Here is an 18,803-nt window from a genome sequence, read left to right on the forward strand (position 1 = left end):
TATATATATATATATATATATTTACGGGCGTTTATTTTTCGCGCATAATTATCGCGCGATAAAAACATTTCAGCTTGCCGAAGCTCGTAATCAGCCTGATATATACGCGACCCTGTTACAAGAGAGAAAGAGAGAGAGAGAGAGAGAGAAAGAGGAATAGATGGAGCAGTTAGGAGTTAATATTTCGCGAAATAATATTTTATCTCGCTAGGTCGCCCGCGCAATCCGGGGCTTGCTTTCCGCATAATCATCGAACAATGGAAATATCGCGCCTCGCGAACAAACCGTTTATATCGAACTCGTCGCGATTGTTCGTGCGATCAGCCAGTGTTGGTCATGCCACCATCATGGTTCAAATCTAATATCGACGATTAATTCAACGGAATTGACTAATTAGCTGAACCGATCGATCAGTTCCGTCGAATTGATCGTCGATTGGATATAAATCACGATGATAAAAATGGGCAGAAAACTGAGAAATTTCACGAAACACCCACTCGGCAGAACACTCACAGAATATACCACTACGCGGCGCGTTTCTTCATAATCTCCGACACAATTTGAGAGGACTATTTTGACCCGCTTCGCACGAGCGCGTTGTTATCATTAATCGTCGAATACAGATGTTCCTCACATAATATGTAATCATCGTGCGATGAAAACGTTCCAGCCTGCAATCGGACGTTGTATGGTGACGTCGGCCGGACTTACAGAGTGGAGATACGCCGGCCAAGGGAGGATCGACTGCCATTCTTGTGTCACCTCAACTTCACTGCCGCCGGCTCCGATCTCGGGGATCTAGTCCAGGTTGGACGTAGAAAATGATGTAGTTGTAGAAAATAATGCTGACTGGCCGGTCCGCCGGCTGAGGGAGTCTGTCACGGGGCAGAGACCCGCGCCTGGATAATAATTTATGTCCCGGCTCTTCTTATCGCGTTTATTGGCAAAATTAAATCGGCTCCCTGCGCTGAGTAAACATCGTTCTCCACCATCTCGCAGAATATGCTTACTCGCAGAATCCCTGTGATTCCTTCTCCTTCCCCCTGAAGTTTCCACGGAGTATTTCTGAAGCCTGTCGTCCTCTCGGGTGATATTGACACATCGATTATTATATCTCTCCCCGATAATAATATGGAATCGATATCCGCATCGTTGGAAAAATCGAGCGAGTGTCGCGAGAGAAGGAATAATTATCCACCGATAATTATTTCGATTCTCGAGGTGAATGTTGCGCGGGAGTGCGGTTTCGCGAAATTCTTTCAGTTGCGCGGCTGAAACTTTACTCGCGGTTTATCTCGCTTCGCACAAACCGAAATGTAAAACAACGCTTGCTGCGAGAGAGAGAGAGAGAAAAATAATCAACTATGTTAAAATAGAAATGTTTGCTTTTATTACGCGAGAAGGGAGGGCGCGTAATAACTGCGTTTCTAACTTTTATCTTTAGTTTTATTTCCAAAAAGCGGGCAAAACACGGGCGGTTTTCGCGGACATTCGCCGGCTCGTAAGTTTTAGAATAATGCCCCGCTGGTGTTGCAGTTAACTTTTGATACCTTCACGGTCGGCCGCTTTCTATCCTTTACGTCGGAAGGATGTCCAGATGGTTTCATGACTATTCGCGAGGAAGGTCGTCCCGCGACAGGAGGACAATGGTGCGGCAGCGCGTGGGGCTACACCGTTTATTACAGCGAAACTCCTTCCATCAATCTGACTTTATATTTGCTACGTTTATCGGACCAGGTAAAAAATTGTGTTTGCTCCAAGGGACGCATGATTTGCAGTGTGGAACTCGCGCGCTCACACTTTTACGAGCGAGTTGCTCCCGAAGAGGGATCTTCGATGTAACTGTACGGAAAAAATCAATTTGCAGTCTCATATATAAGCAAGAATATATGAAGAAACTGCTCTTATTTACATGAAAAAATTCTATATATATGGAATATTTATATATATATATATATATATATATATATAGAAAGCTTTGATACGTCGATGTTTGTTATTTCCACCGGACGAGCAACCTTTGCGACTGATTCTCGAATTGTAATAGGTTTCTAACGAATCATCATCGTCGCGAGGAGAACTCGTTTAAAATTTGACGCACGACCGGCTCGGCTGAGAAAGTTGATCTCGTTTGAAGATCCCCCTCACGGGAAGTAAGAGTGACGCCGCCGCTTGTCGTCATGGCGCAATTTCGGAGCGATTCCTCCGTTTTTCAGGGTATCGGCTACAACTTCGATTTCAAGCTGTCGTACAAGTTCCTGCGAAGAAGCGAGGCGCATCTCAGATACGGGAACAGCAGTATGTCCACATGGCGCGGCGAGCTGGTAAACGGCACGTATTGCGATCGCGTCCTCACCAAGTGCGACACTAGGGCTTGCCGGCTGCAGTCGCCGAATTATCCCGGAGTTTACCCCAGGAATGTCACTTGCTACTATCGGGTGGAGCAAAACCGCGCGCCGGTGGGTCACCGAGCTCTGCTTGCCGTTAGTCAACGGAACAGTCACAAGATACACATTAAGGACCAGGTCGTGAAGTACGACAGAAGTCAACGGGTGTTGAGGTATATTGATGATGTTTACGATGCGAAAGTTCATTAAGTAAGGAAAGAGATAGAATAGGACAGACAGAAAAGAACGCTATTATTCGAAATAATTTAACCAAATAAAATATTATTCGCTTTCAATAAATATGAAACAAATAATTTTTTTATAAGAAAATCTTTTGTTTCGCAAACAAATTTTTTATTTAAGATAAAGATACATATTCGTTGAAAAGTCTAACAATCGTACTTATTGATCGAAGAAACATTTTCTTTGGAGCATGTCGATGATGAAATTTATTTGGATGCAATAAAATTTGTTAAATTTGAAGAAATCTTTTAAGATTCTGTTTTGTCAATAACTTTGGTGGCAAACAAAGTCCGATGGCTGAAACAGTTTCTATGTTATTTAGCATATTTTTCTTAATAATATATATCAAGGTCAGGATTGTTGGATTCGTTAATATATATATTTTGTTCTTTTCCGTGCGATATGAGTGAAAATCTCGAGATAGAGTAGAGAGGGAAGAGGATGAATAGTGAGAAATGGCACAAAAGGGCGAAAGAAGTGCAGATATGACAACGGACGGATTCCCGAGTAAACCTTGCGTACTTTTCAAGGGTGTGGGATCAGTGCAACGTCGTGCAAGATTACTTGACGGTGTATGACGGGGGTTCAACCTCAGACCGTGTGCTCGTAAGACTGTGCGGAGGAGATGCGGTGCCAGACATCGTCAGTAGTCACAATACGATGTTGTTAGAATTTCACACGTCCCCGTACGACAATCCGTTTCACCCGGTCCCGTTGTCTTTCCTGCCAGGATTTGAGCTCGAAGTTCAGGTAAATCTCGGATACACGCGTTACATCGTTTCGTGACGATCGAATCGCGCGAATATTATTACGAATTTCTTCGCTTGGTTATTACAAATTTGCTTTGTAAGTAACCGTTCTTTCTATAAAAAAAAAAAAAAAAAAAAAANCACCGACTGTCAAACGAGTGATCGAATACCGAAGTATCCGCCGGTATTTGCTCGCCTTCCCCGATGCATCCTTTGCACATTCGTGCGCGCAGGTGATCTTTGTCGACGAGAAATCACGGAGCTTCGTGAAGGAGAACGATAACTGCGACTTTTATATATCCGGCGATGAAAACTCGTCGGGCATCCTGGAAAACCCGAAGCACTCTTTGCCGCCGAACACGACCTGCCGCTACCACTTTCAGGGCAAGCTCAACGAAATCGTCTGGCTGTCATTCGTCAAGTACTACGCCGCTAGCGTGGAGGCTGCCGCGAACATCGACACTGCCGCCGATTGCAATGCGAAGCTCTTGATATGGGATGGCGATATCACGGTGAACAAGCTCGCCGCCGTCCGAAAGGTGGGTATTTTGCAAATGATTTTGTCTTTTCTCTTGTTTGTTTGTTTGCTTTTTTTGTAACAATCAGCGTTAAAGCTTCCTCGAGCGGGAAACAAAGCGGGGGCAGGATGAAATTGGCCCAAGAATTACGCTGACCATACGTTTTGTTTATTACGTATTTATTGTGAGTTTCCTCTTTTAGAACATCCCGTATAGAAATTTCTCGCGATTTTCCCTTCTTTCTATTCAGGAAGTTAGAACATACCCAGTAAGCAAGAAATCATTGACACAATTACAATGATATTTTATAACATGTAACATTTTCAAATATGTAGTTCTTAATGTTGCGCGCAACGTCATTGTTAACGATATTTGACCCGAGCGTGAAAAATAATATTTACACAGTACGATTTTAATATTTAGGAATATGTGATCGTCAAGTAAGAGTTGAAAAACATTTATAAAATATTACGTCAAAATGTTGATAAAATTCCTATATAAAATCAGCGTTTCAAAGGATTGATTTCTTGCTTACTGGGCAGATACTTAGCCTGTGCCCTAAAGAGAACGTTTCCCAATATCTTCATCACTGTCGTTCTCACGCAAACGAGATACACGGTTGACCCGACTACCTTTGAACCACCATGGCGAGCATTAACAAGTACGGCAATTCGAGTGATCATTCACGCGGGAATGTTCGTGCGCTACGTGCAATGCGTGTGGTGAGACGTCACAATATGATCGTCGTAAACGGTTATTTTGCAGAACGTCACGCTGATGGGACAGTTCTGCAAGGACGATATACCGCGGCTTTGCGACCACAGTCTGCTGCGCAACAGCAGCCGGCACACGCGGCCGTGCAGTCTCGCGGAGAGCTACGTGTCGACCGGCAGGGACCTCACCCTGGAACACATATTGCGTCAGGGTAGCGCGCTCTATCCGATCAGCTTCGTGCTGCGTTACGAGTTCGTGCACGAGGCGATTTCGTGTAACCACGTGTTCGCCTCGTCGTCGGCGTCGTCCTCCTCCTCTTCGTCGTCCTTCAACGCCGGCAAATTCGCGTCGCCCAAGAGCGTGTTCTTCTATGGCCGTGGCGGCGCGCAGAATCTCAGCTGCGTGTACAGATTCGAAGCCGATCCTGATCATAGGATAGAGCTGTCTTTCGCCAAGGCGTCGTTCGGCGGCAAGAGCTGCGCGTCCTACGTGGACCCGCTGGTGAACCGATGGACGTGCGACCGGCGCATGGCGGACGTTCGGAAATCCGGCTTGGCGGACCTCGTCGTTGCCGAGTACCCTTGGCAAGGGGTCGAACTCGTACGTACAGAATTTTTTTTCATTTTTAGCGATACATCTTTCAGTTATATGTCAAGTATGATTAATCTTGCGTTTGAACAATGGAGAGAAGTGATGAAAGGAGGTAAAAAATAGATTCGGTGGAAGCAGATCCGACAGTTTTATTCCTACTGAAATATTTCCGTCTTTGATCGAGACATCAATTTGAGAACGTACCTCTCTAGAGAAGGAGAAAGATCTTTCCCGAACTGCTTCGAAAATACGATTTCGTGATGCATCACTGACAGGCTCGCGACTGCCTGTGTTCGAACGTGAGCGAGAGGATCGTCGTGCGGACGCTGACGTCGAACGTCGTGGAGGTGAGATTCACCGTGACGCTGATGAACGTCACCCAGGACTACCGGGACTTCTTCTTCGAGGGGGAGTACCGTTTCGCGCCGGTGAGCGCGGAGTCCAACGAGCACGGGTGCTCCACGCGGCTCGAAGAGCGACGGTTGCGCGGCACCAGCGGCGAGATCTCCCTCAGGAGTCCGTTGCCACGCGTGATACCCGGAGTGGCGGCGGTCGAGGAGATCCTGACGAACACGGAAGATCTCACGGCGACGCAGTGCGTGAACGAGCCATGGCTGATCGAGCCTGAGGACGCGCGCATTAATTTCCTTTACTTGAGAACCGCCGGCTACAGCATCACCCTGGACAACGTCGAGGACTGCACGACGCTGAACCGTATCGTCGTGTACTCGGCCGCTAACACGAAGGAACGCAGCGTGATCTGTCCGGAGGGCGGCGTCGACACCGCCAAGACCGTCGACTTTTTTTCCGGCGGCTGGAATTACAGTGCCGTGAACGCGAGCGTGGCGATGGCCCAGCACTCCCGTAGCTTCGTCGTGGAGTTCCTTCAGCGGGAGCCCGGCTTTTACGCCGTCACGTGGATCGCGATCTCCAAGCGTTCGCCGGCCGCGCCTAACTTGGGCGCCAATGCTTTCACCATATTACCCGCGGAAGACTGCCCGTACAGGTTGGTTCTATTTTCATTACGCGAAACTGACAACGTACTTCGAGATATCCTTCGAATGTGAATGGCCGAGGGCAGTGAATTCATAATGCGCGAAATTAAAATTATACGGAACGAGTGTGTAATTTAGCGTCGAAAGGAATTTAGCGGCTAAAAAGGCCTGTTAGTTTTGATTTACAACCTTGCTTTAAACAAATTGACGTCAATCGTGTAGTCTTTTATTAGAGGAATAATCGATTTGCTTACCCCAAAGAGCCAATGTTCAAAATCGGGATATAAGATATCGTCTTTAAGATATTGCATTGTATGAGTACGAACAAGATCGCGAGGCCTCGTCGGTAGAAAAGAAAGAGAAATCCCACTTGATCTTCTGTCTGGTCAGGTGTCCGGAGATCCAGGCGTGCATCAGCTCGGTCCTTTGGTGCGACGGTGTGCGGCACTGCCCTTCGGGCTTCGACGAGGAGGAGGCCAACTGCTCGTACCGTTTCGGCGTGACGTTGCTGTACGTCGCGGTAGGCGCCGGTGCTCTCGGTATATTCCTGATCCTCCTGCTGGCCACCGGCTGCCTCAAGTACTGCCTCTACCGGCACAAGGCGCGCAAGAAGAAGAAGAACGTCGCATTGAACGTCAATCATCTCCATGTGAATCACACCCACCACAATAACGGCTTGACCGGTAGCCGGCTGAGCGGACGGTACAACCTAGCCACGCCCCAGGAGATGTACCTGGAGAATTACGGGAAGGACAGTATTTGTTGACAATACGCCATTGCCAATATCGAGACCACCGTGTGAATAGTCATGATTTTTAATGCCTACCTCGCTCTGGCTCTCCCTCCCACCCTCTCCATCTACTCCCGTGAACGGACCGGAGTGTACGGCAGCCAGACACTCCCATCCTGAAAGGCACACATTGACACGCGCTACATACTCCCGCAGTAATCGTACGAAATCCCCGTAGAATATATCCGAAGCACATAGAAGCGAGCGCGCGAGAAAGACGGTCGGTCCCCCGCGGAAGAAGGGAGGCACTGCTGCACCTCTCGACTTGGCGGTCGAACGAGCAGAGAGCCTCTTTCGAATGAAGGGCGCGAACGTGCGAACACATCCCATGCGCTCGTGGTATATGTACATTTACGATAAACACCGCAGTATCATGGTAGGTTTTAGATACACACGATTTAGGGGGATAAAAAGGAGTGCGCGCGAGCGGACGCGCAGACAACGGCGAAGAATTGGCGTTTCGCGCCTATACAATGCTTCTAAAGACGTAGGGTACGCCGTTTCCGTTCGCTTCCTTCGTGTCCTGTCGGGGTTATCGTGAACGCGCGTCCAACGACGAGGATAACGAGACGGAAAGGACGACGGAAATGTGCGCGTACATAAGAGTGGAGAAGCGTCCCGGATAGTTTACGCGCGAACGACGAAAGGGATGCGCGGAAGATGAAGTTCGAGATATTAATGGAGAAGGTTTGGAACCGGTTTGATTGTCTGTCTGAATAAGCAAGAAACATTTTGACATCATATTTTTATAAATATTTTTAAACTGTTGCTTGATAATATTATGTTCCGAAATATTAAAATCATAGTGCATTATTTGTCATCACTGAGGAGAATTAAATTTAAAGCGGACCATCGATGTCGGTTCTCGGTTCTCTAGGACTATAGAGCGTGGTGGACGCTACGAGTTGGCGCGTGAGTCTCTCGAATTCGCGGCGTCGAACGATCGCGCGATCCCTGCCGTTGCGCGTAATCTATCCCGTGACGATCGTCACGACCAAACTCTACACATTATGCCTGACTATCTTGATCCTTTCACGCGTTAGATCGGTGGCCTACGACCAGACTAGCCGTTATACACATCGTAAAATTGCTATCCTTTTAATTGTCCTAATTGTTTTTTAATTGTCTGCGACTTCTCTCTAACTGTCACATCGTCTGGGCACATTAGTAAAACTATTTTCTTCACGCGTTAGTCCGGATCCACGATAAGCAAGCTTTTTGCTTGAAATAACGTAATATCAATACAACGTAATTTCTGGCGTTTCTCGCGCTGCCAAAGGTCGCAGTAACATTGAAATTTTAGGAATTGCGACGTCTGTTGGCGCTTAAAGCGCTTTCTATTAGAAATTACCTTACAATCTGGTGCTTCCCGGAAAAAAATTATTATATATATGATTACATATAATTATACAAAATCATATATGAATTTTTCCCATATATACGTGGTTACGTATATGATCATATCATGTCTATACGAAAGAAAATGATGTTACGTCATTTAATTAAATGTCGATATTATATGCTGTCAGAAGCACAAGTCGCCAGAAGCATTTACTTGGATCGTATTTGCATATAATTTGTAAACAACAGTATTTTTTCGTCGTGGACATATATGGTCATATATGGACAAATTTCATGTGTGATCATTTTTTTTCCGAGAAAGCTAAGGGATCGTCACAGCTATTGTAGATCCGGATTTACGTTCGTCCACCGTCTCTGCAATGCGACGATCAAATCCGCCGCTTTATCCGACGATCGCGTTTGGTTTCTTTAGATTTTTTTCTCGCGTTATCCGTAACCAATGTAAGATCGTGCCGGCTGCCTAAGGTTTCACAGGTGATTTACGAAGGACGGTACGATACGTACGTAGATAACACTCGTATAGTGATAGATGCGGTATTGAAATGCGCGTGGCTCGAATGAGACTTAAGTATCCATGTGTGTGACTAACTAATTGGATGCCGAAGGAGCGTATACATCGTAATCCAGTTACGAATGTGTGTTTGAGCAAACGCTACACACACACACACACACACACACACACACACACACACACACACACACCTGCACACATACATGCGCGCACAACGCACACGGCATTTCTCTGCGCGTTAGCCTATTATAGACACTCGTACACTGTGTATGGCAAAGCGCGTATTTAACGTACGTCTGTATGCTGTGATAGAGGTAAGCGTATCAACAATCGGAAATAAATCTTTCGCGTGAGAACTCACGTTTAAATATGCACATTCTCATCGAGTCATCGTTACGGCCGAGGATCGCCGTCGATATCTTAACGCGATCACTTTTAGGTCACACTCAATGTTCACAGAAAAGTACGCGGCATGTGGTCCAAAATTCGAGATCTGAACATCTATCTTGAGAAAAAGAGGGACAGAAAGTGAAAGAAAGAAATCCGGGAAGCGAAATTGAAGGAAGCGAATTCATATTGAGCCAGCGGACGGAATAACGTTGCTAATCTCGACAAAAACGTGAAAGTTCGTCGTATATTGGATTTTATGTAAATTGCGAATTAAAGAGGGAGAAAGCGTGGAATTTTCCACGGAAATGTAGACCTAGCGAGAAATGATTTCACACTTCCTCAGTTGAAATTTCGACTAACAGAAATATTGTTCTACTTTGATGATATAGATGATTATTTCGTTCCATTTTCTCCACGTTGAATCGTCCTTAAAAAGGGGCTTCAGAGTTGTCAAACATTCGGCTGTTTTAACAATGCACACGCATGGGAAAAAGTAAGTTAAAACAAATTTTATATTTTCGTAATCTCTTTATTATTTATTTATTTTTTTTCATTGGCGTTCGTTCATTGGTCCTTAAAGTTAGGCAGAATTCGCAAATGCAGAGACAAACTTTCGACTGAGAGGTCTCCTCGATCCCTCTCGTTTATTTCCGGGGAAAATAATCCGCCCGCAGCGTTATTTCGATCGATGGCTCACGTATTTGCGCGATTTTATACGAAGACAACAATCAACGTTAGGACTCCACCCACGATTGTCGGTGTCTTTTTTTAGCACTAATTGATACCTTCCGGTATAGTTTACACTTTTCTAAACTTATACACAATCCATGCGAGGGCAAGAAATATTTTTCCCACAGACACGCGTGGATCTCGCATTAAGATCTCCTTCGCCGACTTCACGAATTGCTTCGTGAACGAATTCGCTGCCCGAAAAACGGTCTATCCACGCGAATACTGCCGCAGCTATTGTTTATTTATCGAATTTTGTAAGTCTCTTTCTATCTATATCCGGATCGTGAAACCCGAGAGAGAGAGAGAGAGAGAGAGAGAGAGAGAGAGAGAGAGAGAGAGAGTATATGTATTACAACACGTTCTATACGCTGTGAGACGCAAGGAATCCAAAATGCGAATGTAACACATATATTAGCGAATAACGTATAGTCGTACATCAGAGACGAGAGGTGCGCGCACGCCGAGCTCGATGTGTTAACCGCGCGACTGCAATATTAAAAGGACACGTTAAAAATTTAAACTCTAACATATCGAAAGTTCGAAATTAATTTAAGCGCGCCTCCACATCTACTACTTATCTATCAGCGAGAAACCGAAGCAGCGATCATTTTCACTAACGACGAGACAGGCTGTTTTCAAAAAAAAAAAAAAAAAGAAATTCTTCCGAGAATCCTTTTTTTATACAAAGTCACTTCGTCGATGAGAAATGAGGACGATGAGACGAGGAGAGAAAAAAGACGAAAATGCAAAAGAGAGAGAAAAAACCGTTTGTCGCGGAATTTTTTATATATCCTCGAAAGTCGATACGGTTCTCCCGGCTCACGATATAAATCTGTCTATAAATAAATAAACGGACGAGAGAGAGTCTGTCCTCTCCTCCCCCTCGGTGACGGAACCGGCGTAATAAACATTGCGGAACGCGTTTATTATTTCTATTCGCGGGGGACGACGATTCATGCTAGCGCGCGTATCCTGCCTGGCACGCGAACACGCGGCGATGCGACACACAGTCTTTAAAAAAAAGTACACCGTACGTACACGCGTATACAGAGTCATTCATTCTGTCTTGGGATCGCCAAGATACGACATTGTGTTCGTTCTCACGGCAAGGTAGAAGTTCATCGCGTGAAGCGCGTACAATAGTTGGAGGAGTCTCGAATTATTACGTAAGAGTGTGCGGGAACTTGCGCGATCTCCCACGCGTCGCGCTCGTCCGAGAATGTGTCCTACGATATCTAAAGAAAAAAAAAAGAAAAAAACCTATAGTAATATGCATGTATGTAAGAGAACGTACACGAAAAAAATGCCGTAGCACAAACCAGGCTCGCACACACGTAGCTAACTGAAAGAAAAGAAGGAAGAAGAAAAAATACAGAAAAAAGTGGATGGTAAGAGTTTTGAATCAAAGAGGCCTTGATTCAACGACGTTTCTAAGCAAGTATTACGCGTTACACGATGTATTGTAATCCCGTGTTTATAATTTTAATAAAATACCATCGCGTTAAAGAAACCCAGCAGATCAGCCGTATCGGAGGTGCGTTATTGATTCATCATCGTCGTCATCATCATCGTCGCTTTCTGTTTTCGTCGATGAGTTTCCCTTCGCATATATTCTTGCCCTTGTGAAGAAGAATATGAAGAAGGTGAAGAACGCCCGAAATTTTGTCCCGCTCGCAAATCCACTGACCGCGGCTCGAAAGGACAATTCGCCGGTTGACTTAAGCCCGACTTGTTTCACTGATTTTCTATTTTAATCTCTTTCTCATTGAGTCAGTGAACTGAACATCCCGGTTATCCCGCAGAAAGGATAACCGTCGAAATTGCGCCATATTATCCAGTGAAAACACCAATCAACAGTATTACATCGATATTGTAACTTCCCACTCAACAACATATAACTGTTACAGACAAAACATGTTATATTGCCTGGTTTAGAAAGGAAGTGATAACATTGACGTAATGTTATTAGTCGGTCTGTTTACCGAGTACAGAGGCGTAATTTTAAGGTGTACGCTCGTTATCGAAGAACGAGCGAAGTTTTCATAATGACTTCAAATATGGTCATACATGTAACCACATATATGGACAAGATTCACATATGATTTTATGCAATTATATATAATCATTTTTTCCCGGGTATGCTGTACAGAAGTCGATATAGATATTTCTCAAGATATCGTTCGCTTGAATTTCTCCGTGGGAGATTTCGTCGCGAATCGGCCTTCCGCAATCGCGAGGATAAAGCGCGGATTAAACGCCCCGGGTAGAACGGAAGTCCTCCGGGAGTCTCTCGACATCATCCATATTCCAGTCTTGATTTAAGTTTATAAGCCCGTGTCGTCGCGAAATCTTTTACCTTCGATCGCGACGTTGCCCTCCCAAGTGATACATCACCGTACGGTGGATTTTTCACATACAAAAGTGAGAGAGAAAATAAAAGCGGGCGACACTAATTTACGAGTCAGCGTGGTAGATAATCTTTTTCCTTCTACTGCGACGGCATTATTATTCGTGACGTATGTTCGCTTTTTGCAACTCTTTGCCGTGGCACTTCGCGCGCGTATGAATAAAGATATTACAATACTCTTCTCGTGCGCTCTCAGAGGCTGTGTGCATGCCTACACACAGAAGCATATGAATAAACAGGAATATTTACTGTCTGCAAGAGCAACAAACGAGACGAGAGAGCGCAATCAGGCCGCTTGACCATTTCCTCTTCTTCCTCCCGAGAAACTTTCGAATCATCCCGCGTTTCGCTCTTACTTTGGCTCGGTGAAATTAGACATTAACGGTCTGACATTACGAGTGAAAATCGCTAAAGAATTATTTATTGCATGCGCTGCGCAACGGAGATCAATTTCAGACGGCAAAGCCAAATGCCTCGTAATAAAAGCAGCTAATTATTCATACGAGAATGTAAAATACGATTTTGTTTCGCGATCTAACTTTAAAATAAACGCTTTTATCTCCACACACCTACCCTCTGAAGGGCGTTCACTTTTCAGTCGCTTTTATTCATAAGACACGCGCATGTATCGCATCGTCCCGATCGCGACAACATCGCGCTCGTGGAATCGACGAGTTGACTGGTTGACTTCGCTCGCCCGCTCCCACGTTGTTCGTCTTTTTTCCCGACGTTCCTCCACCAGCCGTCATATTTTCCATGCGGAGAGAATGTGCGGGGAAAAACGTCCCATAACCTGAACGGAATTTGTCATCGCGTCGCATCGAACGCGAAACATCGATACGAGACGACGACAAAGAGAAGAAGAAGGAAGGATCGAATGTCCTGTACGGACAAGACGGGCCCGCCACCGCGATCGCTGCAAGGTGTCGAGGATGCGGCCTGGGATACGATCGCCAGGCGATTCCCGAACGCGGCGCCGCTCCTCTGCGAGATGGAGACGGTGATTGAACGCGCGGAGGACCTGCTGCAGCAGTTGAGAGCGGCGCCCTGCGCTCAAGAAGTCGGTACGACCGGCGAGATGGCGGAAGCGAAAAAAAGTCCATTTCGAATATCGGCTTTCGAGCGTGAAATTATATGGCACGATCTAATAATGCAAATAGTCGCGGTACAATTATTCGCGCACGGAGCAATTGTAATTATCGAGCTATTCAGCGGGAGGGAGGTGGTGTACGTTTGTTATATTGTAGGACGGGAAATAATGATTTATTCACTGGAAGGATTTGTCTTTCATAGGGACGCGATGATACACGCGAGACCGTTTGTCGTTGCGATCGAACTGTGGATTCGCCGGCCGCGCGTTCGATCTTTCGTTTGCTTTGTTCCGAGAGGTTTGTAATTCGTAAAGTTGTAAGTAATTTGTTTACGAGAGAGAGAAAGTTTACATCACGCGAATATCGACTCGTCGGATTCATCGTTCGGTCAAGCTTGCGCTCTCGATTATGAATTATTCGTTAAACGCGGAGTGATTAATTTCGCCTCCGTGATTTCCACGTGAATATGAGGCTGAGAAGTTTGCAATTTTGTTCAATCGGCCACCTTCTATAGTAGGGTTTAGCAGACTACGACGTCGATTATTTGCTCAATGAATCATTTGATTCCACCTAAATACAAGAAGGAGTCAGACCGGAGAAATCATACTTTTTGATCGATCCGATATATCTTCGAGAGTTTTCCCCGGCAAACTTAAAAAAATTTATAACGTCGCAGTATCACTTAATCCGAGCTAGTTCGCGAGACAGAGAGAGGACGTGTGACTCTTGCTCGATATTGCAGACACGTCCAGCTCGTTTCACACCCCGGATTCGCGGGAATCCAACACGACGATCTCGATGGTCTCCGACATAGAATCGTTCGCCGAGGAAACTAACGTACGTGTAACGAACGAGCCGTCCCTCGCGTTGTCACGTATTATCGTGTTCTAACCTAAGTGGAAAAAATACGCCCTTCAAGGTTCCAGAACGAACCGTCGAAAACACGGAGGAGGTTGCGATGTACGATGTTCATGAGGAATCTCGACGTGGCGGAGCCGTTCGACGCGAGAATCGCGAGGTGGAAGAATATCCCAGCGTAGGATATCATTTGAATTCACCGCTCGATGAAGTCGTTCAACACTTCAAAACGAGTTCGACTAAGTGTCGCAGCTCCCAAGGGGAATCAGAGCCGAATGTAACGGATAGCGGCGACAAACGTATCGACGTTAGTTCCGAGGAAAGTGAGTGATGCTTCGCTCTCGTAGAGAGACAAAAAAGAGGGAAGAAAGAGGAGTGTTCTATTATTTTCCTAAGATTAAGAACGGAAAGTTAAGAATAGATGAGTAAACGGGGATGATCAAAAAGTTTTGTAATAAGTAATAGTAATATATATTGATTAAAGATAATTGAATATTATGAGAAGAATAGAAAGTTAATTCGCATAAACGGCCGTGTAACTTTCCTGAGGAATAAAATAACTACTGTTTATAGCTGAGATTTTCAAGTGTTATTGATGCTACTTGGCTATATCCAAAAGTTAAATGATGGTTTCCGAAAGCGCTAACAAGTCGTAGACAAAAATGAAACAGAGAAACATTCGTTTATTCATGCGTCAGTTTAACCCTCGCTCGTTCACTTACGAGTTAATTCTAATGGTTGCATAGTAATGAGAATGAGAAAGAACGCTTTAATAACGTCCGAATGTAATTCATTAGGGCTGGCGGAGATGATGACAGAGAATAATAGCTTAGAAGGATGGACAAAAGCAGTTAACGATGCGTTACAGGAGTTGCGCGACGACACGGAAAACATCGACGCATCCGGTATGTGCGAAGCACACCTCGATTAACGATTAACAACTTATTCGAAATATTGTCTTTCGGTGTCGTCTTAGGTGACAACAAATCGGAAGTTCGACCAAACGTGGACAGAAATGCGCACGGCTGTCCGTTGGTAACTGACGGTGACAGCGGACGTGAGAAGACCGCTCGAGAATCTCACGGATCTAACGATGTAAAAGTTATAACAAGCAATTTGCAGGTACACGTTCGTATATCGCCCATATTAGAATAGAATGAAAATATACATCGCAACTTGATTTACACCTAGCCAAAATTTTAGTTACGCTAATCAATGATTTCTCTAACGGACGTCTGGTTTTTCGAGTGCCGTTAACGGCTTTCTAGGCTCGTTGTTTGTTCGGGGTTCTCCACATATATGGCTTTCAATTTTATCATATTACAAGCTTAAAAATATTAATTCGAATGAAAATGACAAAGTGTCGAATGGTCTTATAGGCCGGAATATAGTAAATTAAAGACGCGAAAATAAACGTGGCTAGGATTAATAACGTGCACGTTCGATTCATGGAAGTACAACGTCTGAGAAACGTTATTCCAACGCAATAACACGTTACCTATATCTAAATGACACGTTAGGGCCCCGTCATCTATTTATAGGTGATGATTTCACTTCTCTGAAGAGGAATGATTTTTCCGAATATTTAGGAGAATATCGCAAACAAAATATCACTAATATAATACCGAGAATTTGGATTTGGTGGAACTCACGCATAAATTTAGCAGTGGATACGTGAAAACGTTTTAGGACAACGTCGCGGAAAGTTCCACGATAATCGCGAGTCGTCGCTCGCCGCTTGCCGTTCTCGAGGAATACACCAAGCGGTGCAATGTGTCAATCAAATACGAGCACAAGCCGAAGTCGAATCTGTATGTGATCAACGGTGACCTCTGCGGATTTAACGGTAACACTTTATGTCCACAACAGACCGCTTCAAGCGGTTATCACCTGTTACGTTAAGGCTTCTGGTCCCTCGCTCGTCTTGTTAGAAGCGAAAATACACATGCCTAAAATTCTTAGTATTTGTTCAAAAAGATATGCACACAAAATGACATTTATCAATTCAGCACACTCATAAAATATTCCAAAGACTTTCCGTTGGTTCTGAAAATTAATAAATAGTAGAATTAACATGGTATGACCTTCATTTTAACCTATTTTTTCTCATGATTTTGTCATGTTAATTTTATGGCTATTTATTGATTTTTCCAGTAAAAAGAAAGTATTCGGAATATTTAATAAGTGTACTCAAATTTATCAAACATCATTTTGTGAGTATTTTTTTATTGGAGTGTATACTTAGACGTAAGAATTTTGAACATGAATTTCGTTGCTTCTCTGACGTCATAAAACAAAACGGCCGCGGCGAGGATACAAGAATCTTAGGCTTCATGCCCAATGAAAGGAATAAGGAACAAAGAATTAATTATAGGAAATTAAGAATAAGATATTAGGAATAAGCTATAGTTTAAAACATAATAAAAGAGTAATAAAGAAGATCACATTACTTTTATTATTTTTTCAATGAACCTTTATTATAGTTATTGACATTGTTATTATTTTCTTGATAATTATTGATTGATTTCCATTTGCATATTGTCGGTCATGAAATATTTTAAAGGTTAATTTTCAGTCAACTATTAAGCCTAATAAGCCACGATATAAAGAATAGAATTTCGACAGTGTTTTTCGTTCTCTATTCTTTTCTTGTGTATTGAATCATGGTTGTCCATATGATGTTGAAATTTCTCATTCCTAATTTCTTATATTTAATTTTTTATTCCTTTTATTTATTTCATTGTATCCGAACCCTTAAGCATGTGTCAAGTGTCTTGCTTCTTCGTGCTACGACAGCAACACCATCGCTCCTCTTTAATATTCTCTTAAACGATCCCCCCGCTTCGCATGAGTTCGCTCGTGTGAGCTTCGCCGTTTAAGATCATCGCGTTTCTTCGTACGCTGTTAAACGTAGTTTGGATAATGTGCCAGCAACGTCTTGCGAAGCGACCGAAGATCTAGCCAAGAACGAATTGGCAGCTAAAATATTGTGGATGGTCGCCGAGTGTCAGATGGATAGCCCAAAACTCCTGTTGTCTTCCTGCGGATTATCGAATCTTTCGCGAGACGAGTGAGTTCAACGAGAAAGAGAGGGAGATAAAACATCGTGAAAGTGGAATGTGAATTTTAACGACATAAGTCGCATCACGCCCGTGGATGAAAAGAGATCTGTTTCGTTGGACCTCGTTGAAAATTTCCAGGCGAATTCCCACGAAAATCCAATGGAGCTCATTTGAATCTGTATACGAATAATCTGTCTAGGATGATAAAAATCCATATAGAAATCCAAAAATTGATATAGGAATTCACTTAGAACTTGGGTTTTTGGTGTAAATTTCCAGAGTCAACCGTGAGATTTCACATGGATTTCCTATATGGACTCCCACCTGGTTTTTTTCAACAGGGAATAATCACGATCCGTGAAAATTCGACCTCGCGTTTCGAAAGTCGTCTTTCACCTTTTCTGATTGTTCCCTTGCTTTCGCCTTCGTCAGAATGTTGGAAATAATGGCGTTTAATCGGAGCAACCTGAAGAACGCGTCGCAGAAGATCTACAAGTTCTGCCTCGAGAGAGGAGAACCCGTTCCGGAATACTCGATTCGCAATTCGAGGACGAATCAAGGATTCGTGTACATGGCTGAATGCGTGGCTTTGGGTTACGTTGGAGTCGGTACGTACGTTTTCCCTCTGCGCGGGGAGAATTTTATTGTAAAAATCACACTACAGAATTTCACAATCGAGGAATACATCGTATATTCTGCCTTAATTTATTGTCCTTCTGTTTCATATGTATGCTATTTATATTTCGAAAACTGATATATACTATTAAAAAATCTATATCATGCTCTTCAGGGAGGTTTACTGACAATCTATTCTTGCATTGCTAAAACGCGTGACGAAATTGAAAAGAACTTAGGAATGACGAAGAAAAAAGCTATAATGTTCTCTTTAATATCAATATATAAATTTAATATATAAGCCTAACACTTCATTTCGCGTATGAATTTCTCATTTTACGCTTTTTCATCGTCACCATATTCGAGACTGATTTATCACGAAAACATTGATCACCGTCGTTGAGAAATCTTTGACAAACTGAACCGCGGAATTGACGCGATTACGACGCGCATTCAAATATTTATCAATATTAATTTGAAATCCATATTTTCTCCTATACTTTTAGGGCAAGGCTTGAGGAAAGACCGCGCTAAGATGGTAGCCGCTGAAAATTTATATCAAAAATACACTTGCGAGGCGGGACGGCGAACGACATGATGAGACGACATTTGTTTGCACCGTGACAGAGAGTATATAATTTATCTTTCATTCGAACTTCTATAATGATAAAAATTGAAATAAACATCGAATAAACAACTATTGAGAGTGATTTTCTTCGCCATGCTAGTGAAATCGGGATCGAACTCTAACACGTTAGACTTAGACGCGAAAGTGTATGGACAAATCT

The 18,803-nt window shown here is 43.8% G+C and overlaps 2 protein-coding genes across 2 annotated transcripts in view; both read left to right on the plus strand.

Moving 5' to 3' along the window:
- The window catches only part of LOC106741120, a 61,374-nt gene extending 49,925 nt beyond the window's left edge, over positions 1-11,449 (plus strand). The window contains exons 3-10 of the mRNA XM_014612791.1: positions 671-807; positions 1,537-1,737; positions 2,217-2,560; positions 3,161-3,380; positions 3,613-3,918; positions 4,663-5,211; positions 5,478-6,208; positions 6,588-11,449. Of these exons, the coding sequence (XP_014468277.1) occupies positions 671-807; positions 1,537-1,737; positions 2,217-2,560; positions 3,161-3,380; positions 3,613-3,918; positions 4,663-5,211; positions 5,478-6,208; positions 6,588-6,963 (2,864 nt within the window). The 3' untranslated portion in view covers positions 6,964-11,449. The remainder of the gene's footprint in view (positions 1-670; positions 808-1,536; positions 1,738-2,216; positions 2,561-3,160; positions 3,381-3,612; positions 3,919-4,662; positions 5,212-5,477; positions 6,209-6,587) is intronic.
- Positions 11,450-13,266: 1,817 nt separating this feature from the next.
- LOC106741004 lies at positions 13,267-18,613 on the plus strand. Its single transcript, XM_014612556.1, has 9 exons — positions 13,267-13,453; positions 14,223-14,317; positions 14,400-14,661; positions 15,085-15,243; positions 15,315-15,460; positions 16,028-16,184; positions 17,219-17,408; positions 17,833-18,008; positions 18,522-18,613. The coding sequence occupies exons 1-9, from the start codon at positions 13,267-13,269 to the stop codon at positions 18,611-18,613; spliced, it is 1,464 nt and encodes a 487-aa protein (XP_014468042.1).
- Positions 18,614-18,803: the final 190 nt, after the last annotated feature.

This window comes from Dinoponera quadriceps, unplaced genomic scaffold (genome assembly GCF_001313825.1).
Source record: "Dinoponera quadriceps isolate SergipeBrazil2010 unplaced genomic scaffold, ASM131382v1 scaffold367, whole genome shotgun sequence".
Taxonomy (NCBI): domain Eukaryota; kingdom Metazoa; phylum Arthropoda; class Insecta; order Hymenoptera; family Formicidae; genus Dinoponera; species Dinoponera quadriceps.

Bases quoted from the DNA above. Each gene is read 5' to 3' on its own strand.
- LOC106741004 (XM_014612556.1), top strand. From the start codon at position 13,267: ATGTCCTGTACGGACAAGACGGGCCCGCCACCGCGATCGCTGCAAGGT. The intron at 14,318-14,399 runs GTACGTGTAACG...ACGCCCTTCAAG, and splicing joins CGTTCGCCGAGGAAACTAAC to GTTCCAGAACGAACCGTCGA. The intron at 16,185-17,218 runs GTAACACTTTAT...TCGCCGTTTAAG, and splicing joins TGACCTCTGCGGATTTAACG to ATCATCGCGTTTCTTCGTAC.